Source organism: Callorhinus ursinus, unplaced genomic scaffold (assembly GCF_003265705.2).
Source record: "Callorhinus ursinus isolate GAN/ISIS: 27379988/994484 unplaced genomic scaffold, GSC_fseal_2.0 scaffold3, whole genome shotgun sequence".
In the NCBI taxonomy this organism is placed as follows: domain Eukaryota; kingdom Metazoa; phylum Chordata; class Mammalia; order Carnivora; family Otariidae; genus Callorhinus; species Callorhinus ursinus.
In genome coordinates this window covers 31,406,559-31,421,942 of record NW_027397065.1, presented here as the reverse complement: position 1 = coordinate 31,421,942, position 15,384 = coordinate 31,406,559, and the positions used below count along the sequence as shown (strand labels likewise).

The window sequence follows — 15,384 nt, the reverse complement described above, 5'->3', positions numbered from 1 at the left end:
CATCCTGGAGGGAGATACCGATTACCTCTGAATTTTGCAGGATGAAGCTGAGGCTCAGAGAGGTCTGTGCGGGGCCAAGTCACAGAGCAGGTTGCAACCTGCCTGAGACAACCAGCATGCCCTGTAGGGACCTGGCTCACAGCCAGGTCTCAGTGAAAACCATTCAAATGAACCATTAAGTGGAAGATGGAAGCAGAGGCAGCTATCTGGTCCATCACAATTACTTTGAGTGATTGAGCCCTTATGGGGTGCCAGGCACTGCACTAAGCCAGTCTCCCAACTTTCTCATCCGACCCCCAGGAAAAAGCCCTTTAAATGTCATCAGCCTCTTTGTGCAGACGTGTAAAGCAGTGGGGGCTCAGAGGTGCCAAGTGTCTTTCCCAGAGAGGCATAGCAGGGAAATGGTGAGTCCACTTTATAAGTCTAGGACTGCCTGACTTCCTCCCTTCTCAGAGCTAGACGCTGTGCGCGACTCAAATCTGGATCATTCATTCATTTAATCCTCACAACTCAAGGAATCTGTTTCACAAATGCAAAAGAGCCCTGAGAGGCTGAGGTTTGCCCAAGGCCACAGAGAGAAAGTGGAGGAAAACGCAGAGGGGGGCTTCGAAGGAACGAATGCGTCTTTGAGAGCTCCCTGCCCTCCCCCCTCCAGCCTCGACTCCAAAGGCCCGCCCCTCCCCCTCCCGGCCCGTGGGCCCCTTTAACCGGGCGGCGGAAGGGGAGGCCGGGGGCGGACGGGCAGCGCCCAATGGGCTGCGCGGAGCGTCACTTCCCGGCGGCGGGAGGCGAGCGGCGGGTGTCCGGGGCGGTGGGCGGCCGGCGGGGGCGGGGCGGCCGGAGGAGGCGTTGGCAGAGGGCTGGGACCCACGCGGCGCCGCAGCCCACCTGGCCTGCAGCAATCCCACCCCCGGCGGCGGCGGCACGATGCCCTTTGACTTCAGGAGGTGAGTGTGGCGACCGCGGACACAGGGGGTGCCCGGGCACGCCGCGGACTCCTCTTGCCCGGCACGCAAAAGCGGCCCGGCGGCCCTGTGCATGCCTCCTGCAGGCCCACGGGGACCTGGGGCGGGCCCCCTGCTGCACACAAAGCCAGAACCTCGGAGGGCCCCCTCGTGCAGCGGGAGGCAAAGCCACCCACCTCCCGGCCGCCCCACCCCTTCCCTCCACCGAGCCCCCTCCCCAGCCTCCCCCCCCCCCCCGCGATCTATGGAGCCTCATTTCGTGGACCCCACCCCTGCTGACAGGTGCATCCGACCTCCAGTGAGCCCCCAGGGATCCGCAGGGGTCTGCAGCCCCATTACTGCCTGGCAGCAGCTGGAGGGTTTTAGGTTTCCATAGGCTGAGACTGCCCCAGCCTAGGCAGAATGGGAGTCCCGGTCTGTTCTCTGAGTATGGGGGCACCATGGGAGGGGGAGGAGGCCAGGAGCCATGGATAGGGCTCCCCAGAGGGCCCAGCCTGGTCTTGCCGTGGCTTTCTGCAGTCACTACAATGGGTCCTTTGTGGGGTCCAGCTGCCTCATGGTCCACGTTCTGCAGTGCTAGGCCTTCAGAAAGCCTGCCTGAGAAGGGGTCTCCGCCAGACTTCTTTGCGGTATGGAGCCCCAGGGAATGCCCTGCCTGAGGCAGCCACACTGTGGGGGTCTGGCCAAGAAAAATAGCAGGGCTTCAGTGTGGGGAAGGGCTGGATTAGAATCCTGGCTCTGCTCCCTCCACTGAGCAGCTCAGTATCATCTAGAAGTTAGGGACGAAGGCTCTAGGTTCAGACCTGCCCTCAAGCTGTGTGACAGGATGACTTGGGCAAGTATCTGAACCCTCTCAGTATCTCTAAAATTCACTACCTGCAGGTTGGAGCTGAAGTAAGGTCCTCACCTATGAGGATTGGACGCAGGAGAAGCATTGTAGGGTTTAGAGCTCAGAAATAGGACGTCAGTAGATGAGGAGCTTCTCCATGAGGCCATTTCTTCATCCACAAATTGGGTTCTGATGCTTCCCTCACAGGAGGGAACTCTTCCTCCTCACCTGCCCCTTCCCTCTGCACAGGTGAGAGTGAAGTCAGGGTAAAATTACAGCCTTCCCAAGAAGAAAAGCCTAGCAGTGACCCCCACGCACTGGCTGATGGGGCACTCCTGCCTTTCCTGGGCACCAATGCCATCTGCAAACATCTGCCAGCTTCCCGCCCCTCCCGTGAAGCCCAGAGGCCGGCACCAGGGTCTCAGACACATGCTTGCAGATTCAGGGCAGTTCCAAAGGAGGAAAGCTCCTTGGATGGAATCAGGGGCAGTCCTTACACTGACGGTTAACCTCGGGCCTTGAGAGCTGTGGTTGGCACGTGGGTTCCTGGTTCCACAAAGCCTCCCCTTACCCAGGCTGATACTAAAGATTCCTGACCGCCCCACTCCCATCCCCTTGTGATTTAGTAGGTTCCAGTGATTTTGACTTTGTTGGGGAAAACTGCCACTTTGGGTCATTTAATCCTTTCACTCTGCACCCAACCCCTTAGGAGGAAGTTAAGGCTCCACGCTGAAGGTCTTGCCCTGGACCTCACGGGACCTAGACTGGGGGGTGGGCCAAGGTCTAGGTCATGCACCGCTTCTGACCCGTTGCCCCTTGAGTTGGAGGTTTGGAGTGCCCTGGTGCTATGGGGGCCCAGCCTAATGAGGTATTGTTTTAATAAATTTTCTTGAGGGCTTGGGCTTACCACAGAATGGTGAGACTAGATTTCACCACTTGGCATTTGCGCTTTGGAGGATGAGCCATTTGTGCGTAGTAACCCACACTTTTTAAGATCTGTTAACTCCAGGGCTCAGTTTCTAAGGAAGGTTCCCCCATCTCACACACCTTCTTCCTCTTCGGTGTTCATTCATCAGATGTTTACCGTGCTCAGCCCTCTGCCACGTGGCCCACAGTACCGAGCTGGGGCTGTGTAGCCCTGCCCTCTCAGCACTGAAGAGTAGGGAGGAGGACATCTACCCCTGTACAGGCACTGCGAGGTGCAGACTTGAAGTCTGTTCCCTTGTCACCTGCGGGAGGGAGTTTTCATCTTCATTTTAAATCAAAGGAACGGGAGGCTGCCAAGTAGAAGTTATCTGCCCAGGGTCATATACTGGGGAGCTGGTGGAGCTGGGATTTGAACTTGGGGCTGTTAACTCCAAAGCCGTAGCTCTGGGAGAAAAGGGAATGCTTCGAGAGTCCCAACCCTGTCGGATCTCCTAAGAACTGTGGGGGAAGGGAGAGGGGCATACTGTGATTGGACCCCCTCTCCCAGTTGGAGGCCTGGAAGAAAACCAGGCTTCCTGCCTGTTTTGCTTGCCTTGCAATGAGCCAGAATCAGGAGGTGTGTGTGTGTGTGTTGGGGGGCGGGGTGGATAGCAATCTCTTGCCCTTTCTTATCAATACTCCTTTTTTTTCTTAGTGCCTACGGGACCTTGTGCAGCTTACCTTCTGTGTGTTCTCCTGTCTGTGAAATGGGCATGAGAACAGTACCCATTGTTGAGAGGATTAAACGAGTCAATGTGTGTAAAGCATTTAGACACAATAAGCACCCAATAAATTTTGGCCACTATTTTCAATATTTGTGTTATTTCATGTAAGCACCTGTATTTCCTAACACTATGTAATTCGCTTAATTATTATACTTATCCTCTTTCTCCCTCCCATTAAATCATGAGCTCCCTAGAGCAAAGATTTTTATCTGTTTTATTCTCTGCTTTAACTCCAGTGCCTAGAACAGCACGTGGGCCAAACTTGCTCTTGGAAATGCCTCTCAGGGTCTGTTACGGAAGTCAAAGGCATGGTGTGATTTGATCTGCCAACTCTTCTTTACTGGGCAGATTTTCTGCCTTTGGTGGAGAATTTTCCCCCTTCCCTCCTTGAATTTGCTCTCTCAGTTGTTTTGGGGGGTTGGAGGAGGCAGGATCCTGGGACCGCAAAGATTACTAGCGTTTGCTTTGCTCCCGTTGAATTGTTTCATTAATCGCTGGCCAGTTGCTGTTGTGGAACTGGCCTTGGGACCCAGATCCGTGGGTGTTGGCTCTGACCGTACCCAGTTCCGGCTGGAAGGGGTCGGCAGCATCTACCACCCACTCAGCCTGGGCTAGGGGTGGGGGACAGTTCCTGCAGCCCGGGCCCAGAGGAGCCTGAGCACAGCTTTCAGAGGGGCAGAGATGGCCCGCTTTCCCGCAGTGGAGGCTCCCGAGTTGAACCCCTAAGTCCTGGGTTTGCTGCTGCCCTGTCACTGACCAGCCAAGCCATGGGACAGTTTACCTTCTCGGAGCCTTGGGCTCTTCATTTTAAAGACAAGTGGTAACCTTCACTGCCTCACCTGGTAGGGTAGACGTAGGGGCAGGAGAGGTGTCCCTGCCGGGTAGGGCCAGCTCTGTAATTTGTGGGCCCCAGTGCAAAATGAAAATGCAGAACCCCTTGTTGGAAAAGTATCGCGGATTCCAGGACCATGACAGCAGAGCATTAAAATAAGCATAGACCCCCGGAGCAGGGGATCCTGACTGTGTAGGTCACACGCCCATGATGCCGGCCCTGCAGCAGTGCCTTGGTTCAGCCTCCATTGCCTCTCACCCTGGCCTTCCTCCAGGAGACCCCAGACCTTCTTGAGAGAACCCTGAGTGAGCCTGTTTTTTCTTTTCTTTTTTTCATAGTAAAGCTTTCCACAGTTAACCTGATTTTCTCATGTCCTGGTTTCAACCTTCAAGCAGGGTCCATTGCTCTGAGGATCAAGTATGAATTCCTCAGCTCCTCATGTGGCTTTGTCTGAGGGGGCCCCTGCAGACCCGGAGCCCCCCTCACTCCCTGTGCCTAGCTAAGCCCCAGGCCCTGCAGGGGGCTCTGAGCACTTCGTTAACACTCAGCAGTTAGCTAACATGAGTGTCTGTATTTCTACCCTGCCTTATTCCAGAAAGAGCTTGGGGAAGCTGACAGAAACACATACTTTACAATAATTTTTTTGAAAAGATTTGCTTATTTGTGAGAGAGGGAGCAAGAGTGAGAGTGTATGGCAGGAGGGGCAGAGGGAGAAGGAGAGAGAAACTTAAGCAGACTCCACTCTGAGCGCAGAGCCTGATGTGAGGCTCGATCCCACAACCCTGAGATGACAATCTGAGCTAAAACCAAGAGTCGGACACTTAACTGACTGAGCCACCCAGGTGCCCCTACTTTACAACAATTTTTAAAAAACATAAATGGGCTTAAAAATGAGGGCAAAAGGGAGATGAAGATTAGACCAGAGGAAAAATGATGTGAAGATGAAGCCAGTATTTTGCGTTTATTGAGTCCTTACTGGGGCCTGACAGTGGTAAGGGTCTTACGTATATCAACTCATTTAATCCCACAGTACCCCTACAACACAGTGTTGTCCCACTTTACAGATAAGCCAGTTGAGGTGCAAGAGCAATGTGGGTCAGCAGAAGGTGCTAGGGTTGAAATGCTGCTGTCTGGCTCCAGAGCCCCACTTGTCGGCTGTAGGCTCATCTCTAAAGCTTTTCCCCTTCCATTCACCAAGTTCAGAGAGAATGGGAATCTCCTTTAATTGGATTCATTGGCTTTCTCATCTCTAATTCTTTCCCTATAGTGGCCATTAAAAAGCTCAAAGTCATCGGCTTTTTTTTTTTTTTAACCAGCCTCGTTTGGTTCAGAAATTGTCTTTAAAGATGCCCACTAATAGTCTCACACTAACTTAGAGCATCTCACTCTGGAGGATCCAGGTTTTACCACATTGGCCGCTGGGGCTTTAAAGCCTAGAACATATGTTTACCTGCTCACCTGGACATGGAATGAGATGGAAATCTCTCCTCTCAAGGCAGTTTGGATTCCTGACTGTGATACCTCGTATCTTGAGACAGGGCTTTAGCCAGCTGTGGCCTTGTCAAGTGCTGTTTCCCATCTGGCCATCTTTTCATGTTTTATTTTGGACTTGCTGCTACGAGGGTGTGAGGACGGCATTTGCGGGGGGGCTCACCCACCACCTCTACATCGGTGTCCCCAACACTGGCTGTGCGTTAGAATCACTGGAGGAGCTTAAAAAAAGTCTCCCAACTCAGGCTACACGCCAGACCTAATAATCAGGCTCTGAGGGTGGGGGGCCAGGTATCAGTGTTTTTTTAAAGGCCCTCACATGACTCCAGTGCATGACAGAGACTGAGAAGGTTGCTCAAAATCGGGAGAACCAGTAAGAAGCAGGACTGAGAGCTCTAGGGCAGCCAGGTGGTGAGTAGGTACTTGGAGGGAAGGCTGGGACTGGAGTCTGGTCCCACCTGTCACTCCTATGCTCCCTTCAGCAAGCCACTTCCCTACTCTGGGACTGTTCCTCACCGGTCAAGTGGTCGATAAGTGATCTTACCTTTACACTGATGTCCTTGCTCTTCAGAGTGTGGTCCCAGACCAGCAGCTTCAGCATCACCGGGAGCCCCTGGGAAATGCAGAATCTCAGTGCCCACCTGGAATCTGAATCCGTGGTTTAATAAGCTCTCCACGTGATTTGGATGTGGGGGAAGGTTGCCAGAGCCCTGCTTTGTATGGCTGACTTGACACAGCATCTCTCATTCTGTGCTGCATACGGCGTCCTCCCCCACCCCGGAGATTCACAACATGTGTGTCCCTTTCTAAAGGCACTGAGAAGTCCTGCATGAGAGGAAGCCGAGTCACTTGGTTTAGCCCAGTTTTTGCCAAACTGATTGTCGAAGCCACCCTGTTGTTCACAAGGCGCCCAGTACCATTTCTCAGAATATAGTGTGGGAAACAGCCCTAATTGATCCTTTAAGGAAGTAGTAATTAGCCTAATTGTCTGTTGTCAACTTTAACATTCAGGTCTGTTAACTTAATTATATTGGTTATAGATGCAGGAAAAGTATAGGACAGGAAAAAAAACAACCCTCTAACACTAGATGTATTGGTTTTTATAAGTCTTGGCCCTTGGGAGAGGCAGGAGAAACTCGGGGTTCCCTGTCCTGCCGAGAGCTGGGGGATACAGAGGTGCTTTACAAATCTCCTCACCCTGAGTGGGCATTATTGTTCCTGTTTTACATCAAGGGAAATCGACCTCAGAGATGATGGATCGCACAGCTCGGGCGTCAAGGGGCCCTGGGGACTGGTGTACACCTGCCAGTATAATCCTCCCCTGGGAGCCCCTTCCTCCTATAACCCACTGGGCAGCACAGCTGGACAGGAAGCAAGATCCCTTTGAAATGGATTAAATGTTCTCTTTCTCCAAAAGGTAGAAACCCTATTGGAGATGAGAAGCCTGGCTGTTTCAAAACCAAAGTACAGTCACAGGTGCCTGAAACTTTGGGTCCTGGTGTTGTGGCAGGAACCCCTCCACGGCGTTTGCTTTTCTTTCTTGCATTCCAGTCCGGGGCTGGAATCTCTTTGGAGAAGGAAAGGAAGCAATACTAATCTTACTAGGAATGCCTGACAGTTCCTCAGCTTGTGATGGCTTGAGCGCTGTCCTGGGCATGTCATTGGATTTAAAAGCCACCCTGACCCCACACGGTAGACACAATTATTAGTAATTTATTTTCTTTAGTTTCTTTTTTAAATTAATCAATACAAAAATTGACTTTTGGTGTACTCCTCTGTGAAATTCAAGACATTCTCTCACAGAACCACCCCCACCCCCATGTAGATACAGAACAGTTCTATCACCATAAGAAACTCTCATGCTATCACTGTGTGGGTCACACTACTAATTCAGTTTTTTAGAAACTGTGGTAAGGGGCGCCTGGGTGGTTCAGTTGGTTGGGCGTCTGCCTTCGGCTCAGGTCGTGATCCTGGAGTCCCAGGATCGAGTCCCGCATCGGGCTTCCCTGCTCTGCGGGAAGCCTGCTTCTCCCTCTCCCACTCCCCCTGCTTGTGTTCCCTCTCTCGCTGTGTCTCTCTCTGCCAAATAAATAAATAAAATCTTTAAAAAAAAATTGTGGTAAGAACGCTTAACATGAGATCTACCCTCAACAAATTTTTAAGCATGCAGTAGTGTTAACTCAGACCTCTAGACATTACTCATCTTGTGTGACTGGAACTTTATACCCCTCGAAGAGCTCTCCCCAGCACCCACCATTCTACTCTATTTCTACAGCTTAATTGTGTCAGATACCTCATGTAAGCGGGTATCACGTAGTATCTATCCTTCTCTGACTGACTTGTTGCACTTAGCGTAACACCCTCAAGGTTCATGCATCTTGTTGCATGTGGCAGGATTTTCTTTTTTAAGGCTGAGTAATACTCCACGGGATGTCTATACCGCATTTTCTCGCTCCGTTCATCTGTCCGTGGACTTTTAGGTTGTCTCCACATCTTGGCTACCGTGACTAATGGTGTACTGAGCATGGGGGCGTGGTTATTTCTTCAAGATCCTTTCAGTTCTTTTGGGTAAATACCCAGCTACAGGATTACTGGGTCATAGGGTGTTCCTATTTTTAACTTTCTGAGGAGTCTCTGTACTGTTTCCTGGAGTGGCCGCCCCAGTTTGCGTTCCCACCAGCAGTGCAGGAGCGTTCCTCTTTCTCCGCATCCTCGCCAACACTTTTGTTGGAGAGTGGCCATCCTACCAGGTGTGAGGTGCTATCTCATTGTGGTTTTGATTTGCATTTGCCTGATGACCAGTGACGCTGAACAGCTTTTCGTGTACGTGTTGGCTATTTGTATGTCTTCTTGGAGAAACGTCTATATATAGCTCTGTGGTGAGAGAGTAAACGGTCGGTCACATACCGTGAGGCCCCGAGGGCCCAGGCAGGTACCTTGGTGGGTGATTGGGTGCGGGCTGTGGCCCATGGGAGAGCGACACTCCATCGGGAAGGGGCAGCTCCAGTGCGGCTCTGTCGTTTGTTGCTCCTCAGATATCCCAATTTCTCACGAAATGATGAAAATCTTCTAAATTGTGTGAAAATGGTTAGGAATCATTTCCAGTTTTATTTTTGTTGAACATGACACTGGGCCAAACCAGTGCCTTCCTGGGGCTGACAGCAGGCAGCCTGTGTGTCACACGTACCAGTGTGACCACGTGCAGGCTGGGTGGACAGCCCCAGGACTGTCAGAGGTGGTCTGCTGGACTTGGAGCCCAAGGCAGAGAAGTGAGGGATCTGTGGGCTTGGGCAGAGGCAGCCTAGGGACATGGGGCTTCCCTCCTCTGGGTGGTGCTGGCACGGCCCGGCCGGCTCTGCCACTGGACCCAGCCTTCCTCTTCAGCAGCCCCAGGGCTGGCCAGAGCTCAACTTGAGTGACACTCCCTTGCTCCAGACCGTTTAATACCAACAACCTCCAGGGTGTATCTTGCAGGTGTCCTTCAGGGCTGTGTGGTGATAATAGCAGTGCCCACAATAGGCCCCATTTAGCAAGTGCCTGGCTAAAAGCCTGCCTTGGATTCCCACGGTTGATCCGCATATTGGGTAAGAGCCCTTTGTTATCCCTCTTTGTCTGGTGAGGACGCGGGGCAGAAAGAGGGACAGGACTTGGCCGAGGTCGCACAAACTGCAGGCGACGCAGCCGGGACTTGGGGGCTCACCTGTGATATCAGGGCTGACTTTCTTAACCATATACTCACGTGCCCTGGAGGCAAGTGTTACTGCCTTGGACATGCCTGATGTTACCTGCCATCCTTTTTTTTTTTATTATTATTCAATTAATTAACATACAATGTATATTAGTTCCAGAGGAAGAGTTCAGTGAGTCATCAGTCTTACCTAACACCCGGTGCTCATCACATCACGTGCCCTCCCCAATGGCCATCACCCAGTTAACCCGTCCCCCCACCCCCCTCCCCTCCAGCAGCCCTCTGTTTGTTTCCTATGATTGTCTCTTACGGTTTGTCTCCCTCTCTGATTTCATCTTGTTTTATTTCTCCCTCCCTTCCCCTACGCTCCTCTGTTTTGTTTCTTAAATTCCTCATATCAGAGAGGTCATATGATACATGTCTTTCTCTGATTGACTTATTTCGCTTAGCATCATACCCTCTGATTCCATCCACATCGTTGCAAATGGCAAGATTGCATTTTTTTGATGGCTGAGTAGTATTCCATTGTATTTTTTGATGGCTGAGTAGTATTCCATTGTATATTACTACCACATCTTCTTTATCCATTCATCTGTCGATGGACATCTTGGCTCTTTCCACAGTTTGGCTATTGTGGACATCGCTGCTATAAACATTGGGGTGCACGTACCCCTTCGGATCAGTACATTTGTATCTTCGGGGTAAATACCCAGTAGTGCAATTGCTGGATCGTATGGTAGCTCTATTTTCAACTTTTTGAGGAACCTCCATACTGTTTTCCAGAGTGGCTGCACCAGCTTGCATTCCCACCAACAGTGTAGGAGGGTCCCCCTTTCTCCACATCCCCGCCAACATCTCTCGTTTCCTGACTTGTTAATTTTCGCCATTCTGACTGGTGTGAGGTGGTATCTCACTGAGGTTTTGATTTGTATCTCCCTGATGCCGAGTGATGTTGAGCATATTTTCATGAGTCTGTTGGCCATTTGGATGTCTTTGGAGAAATACCCGTTCATGTCTTCTGCCCATTTCTTGATTGGATTATTTGTTTTTTTGGGTGTTGAGTTTGAAAAGGTTTTTTTTTTTTTTTTTATAGACTTTGGATACTAGCCCTTTATCTGATATGTCATTTGCAAACATCTTCTCCCATTCTGTCGGTTGTCTTTTGGTTTTGTTGACTGTTTCCTTTGCTGTGCAAAAGCTTTATCTTGATGAAGTCCCAGTAGTTCATTTTTGCCCTTGCTTCCCTTGCCTTTGGAGACATGTCTAGGAAGAAGTTGCTGTGGCCGATGTTACCTGCCCTCTGTTAGGTGTGTTTATAGTTTGTTTCTCTGGAAGCCTTGGAGGGCTTCTGGGTCACTGTGGAGGGGGCCAGGCCTGGGTGGTCATTTCCTGTTGCCATGCACATCTGTGGGCAGGAAGCCCCTGCTAGGGAGCCACACAGAGGGGTACAGCCCTTCTAGTCGGGAGCAGGTGGGGCTGGTCTCTGGACCCCCCGTCAGCAGGCAGGAGTGGGCTGCAGTGGTGGGGCCAACTGTTCATTGAACATATTTATTGGGGCCCTCCTGTGTGTCAGGCTCAGTTCCAGAAGCTGGGGGATATATAGCCCTGGGCCAAAGAGAAATCCCCCCCTCCCCAGCCCCCAAACTCATGAGACTTGTTTGTGTTCTGGCGTTTGCTTCTCTTTCTCTCTCACTCTTTTTAATTAAATACACTTTTTATTTTGGAATAATTTAGATTTATAAAAAAGTTGTAAAGATAGTACAGTTACCCCCATCTGGCTTTCTCCAGCATTCATACCGAGCATTACCACATCTGTCACAGCTAAGAAATTGATATTGGTACATTATTATTAACGAAAATCCAGACTTGATTTGGATTTCACCTATTTTCCACTCATACCCTTTTACTGCTCCAGGGTTCGATCCAAGATCCTACATTGCATCCAGTGGTCATGTCTCCCCAGTCCCCTGTGGTTGGGGACAATTCCTCAGCCCTTCTTGTTTTTCATGACCTTGGCAGCCTTGAGGAACACTGTCCAGGGGTCCTCAGGAATGGCCTTCAGTCTGGATTTGTCTGGTGTTTTCTTAAGATTAGACTGGGGTGTGGGTGGAGTGCCTTTCTCAGTGCATCCTGTCAGGGGTACCACGTGATGTCCCTGGTGGTGTTCACCTTCAGCTGGCTCAGGCAGCATGGCCAGGCTGCCCCCATATTACCGCTCTTGATCAGCTGTCTTTCTCCCCACCTTCCTTACTGTGCAGTTGTTGTCCTGTAGGGAAGGGCACTGCAGTGGGAACCACCTAGCTCGGTGGAGGGGGTAGGAGGTATCATCGCGGCTTGGAGTAGTCTGACACTGCCATCCACACTCTTTCCATTATACCCCGGGCTCTTTGAAAGAAGAGCTGAGAAGGAGGCCTGTAGGAGAGTGAGGCCTGTAAGAGAAACCTTGAAAGGACTGGGAGTATTTCATCCAGTGCAGAGAGGTGTTTTAAAGGTTTGTCCCACAGTCGTTCAGGCCCCCTACAGTAGATAGGGTGGTGGGCCTATCCTGAGCCAATCCCTGTGGATCCAGGGGGTGGCTGTTGACTTGGATCAGATAGCATCTCCCTATTTGTCACCACTAGCTGAAATCTCACCCAGCTTTCTCAGCCAGCCTTAAGCACCCCCTCCTCCCTGAAGCCCTTCCCGTTCTTCCCGAGTGGCGATGCTCTCCCTGACTGTGCCAGCCCCTCCTCTCTCCATCCATCTCTGTGCTCCATCCCTCCCTTGCTCCCTTCCTGTCTGGCCGCAAGGACTCCAGACTGTGGCTGTGTCACCTGTGTGCTCCCTCCTGCAGGACCCAGCCCAGGGACTGGCACATAGGGCATGGCAGTCCCTGGGTGATGTGCTCAGCAGAGGCGCATGGCATTGTGGTGGGGGAAGGGCTTTGTCCATCTCCCCCAGCCCTGGCTTCAAGTTTCAGCTGCACTGCTTCCCACACGTTTGACTTTGGCCAAGATGCTTCACACCCCTGAGCCTCATTTGCCTCCTTGCAAGCCGAGCCAAGTCATCAGTAGCGCCTGGCTCCCAGGGTTGTCATGAGGGCTAATTGAGCTTGTTTCCGTAAAGCCCTTCAGACTGCCTGGCATCTGTTCGGTACTCAGTAATTATTTGTTACAGAAAACAAGGAAATCCAGACTGTCACAGAAGACTTCCAGGTTGGCAGGAAATTGGACTAGAGATGCCTCCTTTATATCAGCCTAAGTCAGCGAATTTCCATAGCACACCTGAAAATCACAGTGATGTCATGCAACAGAAGTTCATTTCTCACTCATGTAATAAGTCCCAGGGCGGCTGGGGGTGCTCTGCCCCTCACAAGTACCCAGAGATCCAGGTTCCTTCCATCTTGTGGCTCTGTCCTCCCTGAGGGTGTGTTGGGTCCTCTCCCAGGCCTGGCAGTGGGGAGAGAATGGGAGGATGTGGAGGGCTAGGTAGAAGGTGTGGATTTGGCGCCATCACTTCTGTCCTGACCTGGGGACCTGCTCCCACCCAGCTGCGGGAGCAGCCAGGAGGCCCAGGCAAGCCTAGTGCCAGGAGGAGAACAGGAGGGGCTTAGGTGTGCCTGTCACTGGCAGAGGTGGTAACCGCGCTCAGTACTTTTCAGCCTTCCACCATTCTGGCACCAGCTCCGTAAGCTGGGGGCATATTCCTAAACAACATGTATTGTTAGTCATTTTTCTTTATTCAGTTTTTTTAACCATATTTTTATTTATGAAAGGTCGCTTTATAACATTTTTGGAAATAGCGAAGCGGTATCACCTGCCAGAAATAGATACCAGTAATTGCAGGGTTGTTCCGTTCTAGCTAGCTGGGGCCTGCCAAAGTTGTTGAGTCTGCTAAAAAAAAGGGGGGGGGGTGGGATGGATATTGGCCAGTGCCAGAAAGATGAGAGGTCGACGGAGCAGCACTGCCTGAGACTTCTTTGATGTTCTCAGAATGTTCAAATGAGAACTCAGCAGGGATTAACCACACTGTGCAACCTAAAGCCACTTAAGCGCCAGGTCCGCATATTACCTGAAATCAGCCTGGGTCACACCGGTGGCCTGGGTGCCACATTTCGGGAAATGCTGGCTGCGGGGACAGCTAGCACACAATATGTACAAATCCAAAACTGGGTGCGGGGAGAGGTGGATGAGATTCACTGCTTCACCTCATAGCACTTAGCACTTCACAGTTTGCACCGTGATCTGCGAGGGAGGAATTAAGAGTGTCATTTGGCCAAGGGAAACTGAGGCCCAGGGCAAGACATGACCCTCTCCAACCCCCCAACCCCCCGCCCCCACTCGGAGGGCCAGACTTGAGTGCCCCTTCCTTCCACTGTCCCTGACTGCCATCTTTGGTTGGGGAAGGCTTCCTCTTGTAGGTGCGACTACACGGGGCCAGGGCCCGTGTATTCATGCTACTCTCCCATCTCTCTGTCCCTAGCGCCCATCACCTGCCTGGTGCATGTGGCTGTGTTTGCAGAGGAATGCCAGCCTCCCAGGCCTGCTTTGAGGGGCCAGGAAATCAGAAGGCAGTCCTGGGCCTATTTGGGAACTTGTCACCCACTCACTGGCCCAGTGGGTGACATAAATGTGTCTGGTGACAGCATCAGTTGGTACTGGCACCTGGGGGACTGTTTAGCTGCACGCTGTTGAAGGGAGGGTTCCCCCTGTGCCCTGTCATGCCTTTTTTTTTTTTTTAATTTTACTTTATTATGTTATGTTAGTCACCATAACTTATCGTTAGTTTTTGGTATGGTGATCCACAATTCATTGTTTTCATATAACACCCAGTGCTCCGTGCAGTACATGCCCTCCTTAGTACCCATCACCGGGCTAACCCATCCCCCCACACCCCTCCCCTCCAGAACCCTCAGTTTGTTTCTCAGAGTCCACAGTCTCTCATGGTTCATCTCCCCCTCCGATTCCCCCCCTTCATTTCTCCCTTCCTTCTCCTAATGTCCTCCATACTCTTCCTTATGTTCCACAAATCAGTGAAACCGTATGATAATTGACTTTCTCTGCTTGACTTATTTCACTTAGCATCATCTCCTGCAGTCCCATCCATGTTGATGTAAATGTTGGGTATTCATCCTTTCTGTTGGCTGAGTAATATTGCATTGTATATATGGACCACATCTTCTTTATCCATTCATGCCTTTTTGACATTGTTTTATCCTCTGGACTGGGGCCGAGTCCTCCAGTGATCTGTTCACAGAGTCGAGGTGTCAGCTCCTCTCCTAATTCCCCTACCCCCTCCCATGTCCCACCTCCTCAGGCAGCACCAAGCCCCGCCCACTGAAAACAGGCGGTGTGCCCCAGGGAGGCCAAAAGGTATTGTTATTCCCATAGTGGAGGTGAGGAGGTGGAGGCCCAGGGAAGTGGGGTTCGTTCATTCATTCATTCATTCATTCATTCACTATTCATTTAAAGATTTATTGGGGAGGGGGCACCTGGGTGGCTCAGTTGGTTAAGCGACTGCCTTCGGCTCAGGTCATGATCCCAGGGTCCTGGGATCGAGCCCCGCATCGGGCTCCCTGCTCCGCGGGAAGCCTGCTTCTCCCTCTGCCACTCCCCCTGCTTGTGCTCTCTCTCTCTGTGTCAAATAAATAAAAATTCTTAAAAAAAAAAAAAAAAGATTTACTGGGGAGGATTCCAGGGAAAAGAAGACTGACTTTGTCTTTACCTTCATGATGCTTCCAGGCTGGTGGGGGATAAATATGGGCTGACAGTGGTGAACAAACAATGGCATAAAAGGTTATTTTTCATCGTAGTGCATACTGAGAAGGAAGGAAAAGTGGATGGGGCAGTAAAGGGTTTGTTTTTTTGTTTTTTAAAGATTTTATTTATTTGAGAGAGCGAGAATGAGAG

At 51.2% G+C, this 15,384-nt stretch overlaps 1 protein-coding gene across 1 annotated transcript in view; it reads left to right on the top strand.

The window, feature by feature from the left end:
- Positions 1-787: 787 nt before the first annotated feature.
- Positions 788-15,384, top strand: part of ERGIC1 (endoplasmic reticulum-golgi intermediate compartment 1) — a 104,259-nt gene continuing 89,662 nt past the window's right edge. The window contains exon 1 of the mRNA XM_025867526.2: positions 788-947. Within this exon, the coding sequence (XP_025723311.2) occupies positions 928-947 (20 nt within the window). The 5' untranslated portion in view covers positions 788-927. The remainder of the gene's footprint in view (positions 948-15,384) is intronic.